Source organism: Saprolegnia diclina, assembly GCF_000281045.1.
Source record: "Saprolegnia diclina VS20 unplaced genomic scaffold supercont1.55, whole genome shotgun sequence".
NCBI classification, from domain to species: Eukaryota; Oomycota; class Saprolegniomycetes; order Saprolegniales; family Saprolegniaceae; genus Saprolegnia; species Saprolegnia diclina.
Window position 1 is genome coordinate 365,420 of NW_008246122.1, and position 8,918 is coordinate 374,337.

Below are 8,918 nucleotides of genomic sequence, written 5' to 3' on the forward strand. Positions count from 1 at the left end.
CCGTCGTGGGTCCAGGATATTGCGAAAGAGTGTCTTCAGCTGCACGAAGAGGATCGTCCGACGTCGCTCATGCTCGCGTCGATGCTCAGCAAGTGCCATGTCTAAGCAGTGGCCCCAACGTTTTGTATATTAGATATGTTTGTGATTAAAGAGCAAAAAACTGCATTTCAACGGATTCTAGTGCGTCAACACGGCATAGTACCAAGTAAGTCGGTACTGATGTAGTTTTTGACATTTACGACATATTGTGGTCGTATTCTACAAGTAGCATAGGGATAGCTAGCAACGTGCAGCTCGCTGAACATTTATGACACGACAAATAACGCCCTTCCGATTTAGTGGTCGTGAACCCTCACCGCAATTTGTCGGTTTGTTCGTTGCATACCTAGTGGGACCTTGAATGACGATTAGAGTTTATAGGTCCTTGTCTGTGTTAGTCGCTAGTGCGCGTGTCTAGCAGCTAGGTTGAGCTCAGGTCAATCGAGTCATTGTCCAATCAGCTCTTCTTCTAGCAAGTCTTCTAGCGATAGCTATCGCACCTTCATGGCGAAGTATCACACACATTATTCCCTTTCAAGTGCGATACCTAACCCTTGTCTTCAAACCGAGATTGGTCGAAATTGCGAATTAGCTCAAACACATTGTAGTGCCCTTGATGTCTGCGTACCACCGAACACCGCGTACTTGTTGCTAGAAATACACGCGCTCGGTCTTTTACCGCTTGCGGTACTTGCGCTGTCTGCGGATTCAGCTCGTGCGTGGTTGTCGGCTACTATGTTTCGGGTGGCGAGAACGAAGCTTTGCTTTCGCCCAATAGAAAGGAAACTACTTCGCTCTCGCTTGGCAGAAGTGGCGACGGCTGCTCCTGTCGCCCCGGTAGCGATAGGCCTTCAGAAAGTTGAGAAGACCGTCAAGCGCCCAACTCCATATTATTTTATTATTTTAGGCAGATGCCACCATCCTGCGCATGCCAATTCTAAACGCACCCAGCCCAGCGAGCTAGCCCAGTGGGTGCCATGCTCAGAAGGGGATACTGGGTCAAAGGGGTCTCATTGGGTGATCGAAAGATCGAATAAGGCAAGAGCTTTGGAACGTCGGAGGCAGGCAAGAGGGCTTTGATAGGCCGCACAGTCGGCGAATTCTCCTACCTCGACGGCTTTTGGACGCCGCCAATTGTAATTTTCACAAGAAGTACAGCATCTCAGTCGACAGCAGCTACACCAGTCGATTCCGCGTAACATATAGCTGTGGATTCCACGGGTACTCCAAAGCCATTTACAATGAGCCAACGAGTCTCAAGTAGCCCAACTGACCTCACGGACGGACGATTGACAATCGTGTGCGATATCAAGCGGTTTCGAAAAAGTGAATCAGCTGGATTTCGCACAGGATTGTCACCTGTCGGTCGGACGCCAATCGCAAGTCAATTCGGAAATGCCTCGCATCGACGCACTTCTTCTGCTGCTACTTTTGGCTGGCATCGCACTGGGTGCCTGCCCGTACGCAGGCGTCCAGCCGACCAGCGACTTCAGCGATGCGATCATTTTGGCCGCGGACGCATTTTGCGACACAACCAAGTTCCGGACCTGCAAAGTCGATTCCTCGTGCATGGTCGATACGGGGTATCCATCGAGCATCTATGATTTTGCTTCGGTCGACGCCATTGGCAACATGAGTCGCTACGTCAATTTCAATCTGTACGACACGATTCTCGTCGTTTCCATGGCTCACGCGTGATGTAGAACGATCACTGACTCGCGGGCCGTCAAGCTCAGTTTGATGAAGCTGCCTCCAACGCTGACGAGCTTGTACGTACACACCATATCGCTTTGGACGTACTTAACGGCATGTAGGTCTTTCTACCGTGTGCAGACACTTGGTGACGTCAACGAAATCCAAGAGTCGCAGTGGAGCTCGGTCCAGGAGCTGTACGTTCCATTGTGGGTTTTTGCCTTCGAAAATGATTATGCAGCGTATTTCACCACGCGTCGCCCGTGCTCGGCAATTTTGTCAACTGGCCGCGGTCGCTCAACACTCTGTACGTACACCTACCGGCCTTGATCGAATCGGACCCTTGTCGATCACAGGATATTGGCGTTCGCCAATGCCTACAAAATTCCCAAGAACCTGCCGTTAACTCTCAAAACACTGTGCGTCCCGACGTAGGATGGCCTTGGAGCCAAATTCCGTGGATAGGCTCATGCAGGGGAGCAACCTCACCGACCTCCAAGAGCTTCCGATCAGCGTGACGCTCCTGTACATTACGAGTACCAAGGCCTCCACTGAACTCACGGCTTCGTAGCAACGTCGCCCTCAACAACTTTGTCTCGATCACATACAAGGACTGGCGGGCGCTCACCTTCCTGTTGTGCCTAGTACACGTTGACCGATCCCTATACTTAAAATATCCTTTCGTAGGCGTCTCACAAACAACTCGGACCTGCAATCGATTGCGCATGTCCAGTTGTCGACCAAGCTCGAATATTTGTACGCGAATCATCGAGTCACCGTATCTCGATACTGATGGTCTGTAGCGATATTGCCAATTGCTCCAAATTAAACAACATTACGACCGATGCTGCCACGTTTGCGACGCTTGACGCGCTTCGACCCGCGCCGGATGCTGACGAAACAAATGTCTACGAGGGGTACGCCGTCAACCAAGCTATCTTGACGAGCGCCACCGCCTGTGCGGCCATTGGCGGCGAGATCAAGCGCCTCTGGCAGACCACGTCCAAGTACACGGTCAACGTCTGCGTCTTGTCTTCCGCCTCTACAAGCCCAAGCCCGTCGTCGTCGAGTAGGACCTTGCTGACTACGTATTCTCTGACGACTGTCGTAGACTTGGGCTTGATCATCGGAGTAGCCGTCGGCAGTGTCGTCCTCATCGGCGCCATCATCGCCTGCGTCATCATCAAGCGCCGCAAGACCAAGCAACAACACTCCTCAGACTATCACCGCTACGAGCCTTCGAACCCCGACGGCTTCAGTACCGGTATGATCACAGCAGGCCGCACCGTCGGCACGAATGGCACCAAGACCAACGGCACGGGCGGACGCACGGCCGGTACCACAGGCACGCGCCGGTCGCTCGTCAACACGGATCTGGACGTCGTCTTGGACGTCAAGCCGCTTCTTCACCACCGATTGGAGCTCTCAGAGTTGCAAGTGACGACGGACACACCGCTGGCGTCCGGTGCGTTTGGCGAAGTCTGGCTCGGCACGTACGGCGGCAAGCAAGTCGCAATCAAGCGCATGAAGAACCACGGGGCGCGGATGGCCCAAAAGTTTATTGAGGAAATCGTCCTCATGTCCCAGTACGACTACATTTTCTCTTACCTCAAGAATATAAGTCTCATTCCACTCCGTACATGGTAGAATGAACAGCGACTACATTGTCAAGTTTGTCGGTGCCAGCTGGACCCGCCCGATCGAGATCGAGTGCGTCGTCGAGTTCATGGACCTCGGCGACCTGAGCACGTACCTCGTGAACCAGTCGCCAGCGCAGTTCAGCTGGGACCAAAAGCTCAACTGCATCATCAGCATCGTCCGCGCCTTGGTCTACCTGCACACGTACAATCCGCCGATCATCCACCGCGACATGAAGTCTCGGAACGTCCTGTTGGACTCGGTCAAGGGCACCAAGCTCACCGACTTTGGCGAGTCGCGCGTCGCCGAAGAAGACGATCTCATGACCAACGGCATTGGCACATACCAGTGGATGGCACCTGAGGTGATCTCTGCGACCAACTATGGCGCGCCGGCCGACATCTTCTCGTTCGGCATCATTCTCTCGGAATTTTGCACGCACCAAGTACCGTACGCCGACAAGCGCCACCCGACGACGGGCAAAGCCTTACCCCAGCATTATGTGCTTCAAGAAGTGCGCGAAGGTCGTCTCCAGCCGACGCTGGACGGGCCGAACGTACCGTCGTGGGTCCAGGATATTGCGAAAGAGTGTCTTCAGCTGCACGAAGAGGATCGTCCGACGTCGCTCATGCTCGCGTCGATGCTCAGCAAGTGTCATGTCTAAGCGGTAGCCGCAACGTACTACGTACACTACATAATGCATATCGTTGTGATGCAAGCATTACGGACTCATGTCAGTCGAGACAGCGGAGGATACAACGATGCAGTATCCACGAGATATGAATGTCCCTTGGCGTCGGATTATACGAGTGGCACAAGAGCTAGGTATATGTTGTTGCGTGGAGGAGAGTGCTACGGACGACACGACAGCTATGTCATCCCATCGAAAGCTCGCAATCTCTGAAATCGACTTTAATTTGCAAGCCGATCGCCATGCTGATCCATCCCTACCCCTCTTCCTCGAACCGAGGTCGCTCGAAATTGTGGGTATGGTGCCAAAATGGTGTGTCCTAATTGTCTGCGCGGTTTCCCGACAAAGAATTAACTTTGGCAAATCTCAAACTTTTCAGTGTAGAGCTTCAGCACACAAGCATGGTGCAACATGTCGTTCGATTGACAAATTGATAATTTTGGAAAATACACGTTTAGTGCTTAGACGCGGCACTTGTCGAGCATCGACGCGAGCTCGAGAGATGTCGGACGGGCTTTCTCAACAAGCTGGAGGCACTTCTTGGCCATGTCCGACACCCACGACGGCACGCTCGGCCCGTCCAGCGTCGGCTGGAGACGACCTTCGCGCACTTCTTGAAGCACATAATGCTGGGGTAAGGCTTTGCCCGTCGTCGGGTGGCCCAGGTCCGCATAAGGGACTCGGTGCGTCGCAAACTCGGACAAGATGATACCAAACGAGTAAATGTCGGCCGGCGCGCCATAGTGGGTCCCCGAGATCACTTCCGGCGCCATCCACAGGTACGTGCCAATGCCGTTGGTCATGAGATCGTCTTCTTCGGCGACGCGCGACTCGCCAAAGTCGGTGAGCTTGGTGCCCTTGACCGAGTCGAGGAGGACGTTGCGAGACTTGAGATCGCGGTGGATGATCGGCGGATTGTACGTATGCAGGTAGACCAAGGCGCGGACGATGCTGGTGATGCAGTTGAGCTTTTGGTCCCAGCTGAACTGCGCTGGCGACTGGCTCACGAGGTACGACCTCAAGTCGCCGAGGTCCATGAACTCGACGACGCACTCGATCTCGATCGGGCGGGTCCAGCTGGCACCGACAAACTTGACAATGTAGTCGCTGCTCATCCTAACATGTACAGATTGTCGTTAGTCCTTCAATTCGTCATCAGTAGATATGTGAACGTACTGGGACATGAGGACGATTTCTTCGATGAACTTCTGGGCCATGCGTGCGTCTTGGTTCTTCATGCGCTTGACCGCGACTTGCTTGCCGCCGTACGTGCCGAGCCAGACTTCGCCAAACGCACCAGACGCCAGCGGTTTGTTGGACGTGACAATGAGTTCCGAGAGCTCTAGTCGGTGGTGGAGGAGCGGCTTGACATCCAAGATGACGTCGACGTCGGGGTTGATGATGGGTCGGCGTGTGCCGGTGGTACTACTCGTGGGCTCACCCGTGCCGTTGGTGCCAATGGTCTTGAGGCTGACACTGCGACCGTCCGTGGTCGCATCGACGCTCTGGGTGCCGTCGCTCTCAGAGTGCTTGTAGATGGGAGCGAGGGGCGGGGGCGAGATTCTGCGACGCTTGACGACGACAAACGCCGCCATGGCGCCGAGAAGAATGAGGACGCCGACGACGACACCGATGACAAGGCCTGTGCCTAGACTCTCAGAACTTAGTACGCGTTGATATCCTTGCAAGGTCCCACTTGATGACGTGGCAACGGGAGGGCTCGTTGTCGTTGGGGCGCCCGACAGCACGCAGACGTTGACCATGTACTTGGTCGTCGACTTCCAGAGGCGCTGGATCGTGCCGTTCAAGGCCGAGCAGTTGGCGGCATTAGTCAAGACGTCATGATTCACGACAAAGCCTCGGTAGAGGAGATCGCTGTCGGCGTCACCGGCATACGGGAGCACGTCAAGCGCCGCAAACGTGCTCGCATCGATCGTCATGTTGGTCAAGAGCGGGCAATTGGCAATGTCGCTAGATACGACAATGTTCTCCACAACCTCGGGCGCTAGACGTACAAATACTCGATTTTGGTCGAGAGCTGGACGCGCGCAAGTGACGTTAGTTGCTTGTTGCCCGAGAGACGCCTATCATATCATTAGCCTGCTGCATTGGTTGAAATAACTACAAAAAGGTAAACGCTCGCCAGTCGCGGTCGGTGATAGATGGCAGCTGGTTCGAGTCGAGGTTCCTACGTTAAACTGAGTGCAATCACACGGCAGTGTCGACGTACAAGCGAGTCAAATTGGGCGGAAGGTGGTTGAAGTCGACGAGCTTGCTTCCCGCCATCGACCTAGTCGGTGCGAGAAGGTGAGAGATGCATGACGTCCTTGATTACCGTACAAGAACGAGACGGACGCTGGCAGGTTCTTTGGGATGTCGTTCAAGCCGACATCGTAAAATGTACTAGGCTCGCGTTTGCACGGGACGCCAGAGATGACAATACGGTACATGTTTTGCAGCGATGGTGGCCATTGAATGTTGTTGGTGATCGTGGGGCTTGACGTCAAGAACTCGCTACACCATAGATCGACATTTAGGACTCATGTGCCACCACAACTCGTACAGTTGCAGGAGCGAGCGCCACTGCTTGGTTTGGACAACGTCGATATCAATGGCTGCGACGTTGTCAAACGTCCTATGCGAAGAGTGTGATTTTACCGTCAACGCGCGACAAGACGTACAGAGAGAGGAGCGTCGCGGGCAGCTGCATCTTGCGCAGCGTAAGAGGTGTCGACGAGTTGGCGATCAAGCTAATTCAAACCAAAATGAGCGGCGAGAGAGCGTCAGCAACAATGCAGTACAGGCTCGGTGGCGTGTATCGGGCAAGGTCGCCAAGGGCACCGAAGCGTACGTAGCTGTTCGCGTCGGAGGAGAACGAGGCGAGGACGGTGCAGGTGGAATTGACGCTGCACACATTTGTCTCGATGCACAAAGCATCCGCTACCAGGATGGACCTGTCCGAGCGGAGGTCGGCGTACGGGCAGGCGCCCAGCGCTCGCTTCGTGGCGAGAAGCCCAAGTACAAGTGGGAACCAGGCGCACATTTGAGGAATGAAAGGACGTCTTCGATCACCTTTTTACAACCCGACGCAAAACAGTGGGATCTGCTATGGCCGCCAAGGAGCCCAGATACACTGGTCCCGCGCACCGAGCGACCAAGTGCTCCAACCGACACATTGTCTGGGATGAGCCAGTCCGTGTATTGCGTCTTCGTTGTTGCTGGCCACTAGTGGTTACAGGAAACCCACCGCGGCTCGACCAGCTCTGTGGAGCCTCAGCGTCAAGCAGTATCCTGCACGCGGCTTTCCGATCATGTCTCAATGTTTCAGGGCTCGGCACTGCAGCGGCGCCGTGTCGGCGGCCGACAGAAAGCGGAATTAGCAATTCCTTCCTGCCAGCACCGCTCGTGGGCAATGTCCGTATAACCAGTTGAGTGACGTGGCATCGCGAGGTGCGTTTGGCAGGTCCGGCATCGAAAATGCAATGTGATCCCAGGTTCAAGTTCTGGCTACTCTACTGAACACACGACTACACAATTCATCGTGGGAGCGGTTTGCAGCACGGAATACGCTTCTCGTTGCGCAATTGCAACTGGTTGGCGACACCGAACACCGTGTCGTCTGGGGTGACGCTCGGCGTGTCGTCAGCTCATTGCGCATTTCTGCGCTTGGGATCGGAGTCGCGCAATGCACGATGAGGAGATGGCAGCCGGCGTTCTCTGGCCACCGCGACTGAACCCGCATCCAAGACTTTCTTTGTTACGGTCGTGCCATCTTGTAGTTTGCATACCAATTCATCCTCCGAGATCACTGCAAATTCTGTGACGGGTTGGCATCAGTCGAGAGCACTTTAGGACTACATTGTACAATGTGTGCACATTCGGCTGTCAAACACGAATCGTGAAATATCCTAAACGTACAAAGAATAGTCGAAACACCGTACCATGGCTTGCGGGTCGGAATACCCATCACCATCAATCACACGATTGCACCGGGTTGTGAGTCTGTTTTGGTCGCAACGCTGCATTTTGAAATTGCCCATGCGCTTGCTGCTTCTCCTTGCGGCCGTCGAGCGCGCGCTCGCTGGCTGCGCGTACGCCGACTTGGCCTTGTCCGAGAACGCGTCCATCTTGGTCGCCGATGCCTCGTGCACGACGGTGCCAGTCTGCGGCGTCCGACCCAACTGCAAGGTCTTCGACTCGTTCGAGTCCGACTGGAACAGCTACGTGCGGTGCAACGCGATTGGCGACCTCAGCGGCTACACCCAACCCAGCCTGTACGTACGAGCATGCAGGACGTTGTAGGATTCACGTGTGAACTAGCACGGTGGCCAACTCGTCGAGCCTCACGCTCGCCAAGATGAAGCTGCCACCGACGCTGGCCAACTTGTAAGCTATCAAGAGCATATCCAAAGGCCTCACATTGCAGTTTAGGACGCTCACCAACATTACCAAAATCGACCTCGGTGCGATCGCAGCGGCGCAGTGGAGCTCACTCCAGGGCCTGTACGTGGCGTCTAATCGACAAACGTACTAACTAGACCGTAGCACGTTCTTCTTGTCGAACCCCAAGATCACCAACAACATCAACTGGCCGCCATCGCTTCGATTCATGTCGGTTCCATCCGCATTCAAACTGCTCGACTAACTATACTTGTACTAGCACTTTCAAAAACACCGACCTCGTCAACATCCCCCAAGGCTTGCCGACGACAGTCGAGAGATTGTACACAACCCGCTTGCTGGACACCAGAGGCAGCAACTATCGTTAGGGCATTTCAAGCCAACCAGCTCACGGACCTCAACTACCTGCCGCCCAACCTGACCTTCATGTACGACTGGACGCGACGAGGCTTGTGAC

General features: G+C 54.6%; 3 protein-coding genes across 3 annotated transcripts; 2 read left to right on the forward strand and 1 right to left on the reverse strand.

Moving 5' to 3' along the window:
• Positions 1-2,523: 2,523 nt before the first annotated feature.
• SDRG_13122 (TKL protein kinase) lies at positions 2,524-4,033 on the forward strand (the record flags this gene model as incomplete). Its single annotated transcript, XM_008619205.1, has 2 exons — positions 2,524-3,317; positions 3,379-4,033. 2 exons carry the CDS (start codon positions 2,524-2,526, stop codon positions 4,031-4,033), a joined length of 1,449 nt encoding a protein of 482 aa, XP_008617427.1.
• A 426-nt stretch (positions 4,034-4,459) lies between these two features.
• On the reverse strand, positions 4,460-6,770 carry SDRG_13123 (TKL protein kinase; the record flags this gene model as incomplete). Its single annotated transcript, XM_008619206.1, has 9 exons — positions 4,460-5,176; positions 5,237-5,708; positions 5,757-6,031; positions 6,076-6,144; positions 6,186-6,248; positions 6,291-6,350; positions 6,401-6,574; positions 6,624-6,695; positions 6,742-6,770. The coding sequence occupies 9 exons, from the start codon at positions 6,768-6,770 to the stop codon at positions 4,522-4,524; spliced, it is 1,869 nt and encodes a 622-aa protein (XP_008617428.1). The 3' UTR covers positions 4,460-4,521.
• Positions 6,771-8,098: 1,328 nt separating this feature from the next.
• On the forward strand, positions 8,099-8,917 carry SDRG_13124 (hypothetical protein; the record flags this gene model as incomplete). The annotated part of the gene is made up of 6 exons (XM_008619207.1): positions 8,099-8,334; positions 8,381-8,446; positions 8,492-8,563; positions 8,606-8,671; positions 8,721-8,783; positions 8,830-8,917. 6 exons carry the CDS (start codon positions 8,099-8,101, stop codon positions 8,915-8,917), a joined length of 591 nt encoding a protein of 196 aa, XP_008617429.1.
• Between the last annotated feature and the right edge of the window lies 1 nt (position 8,918).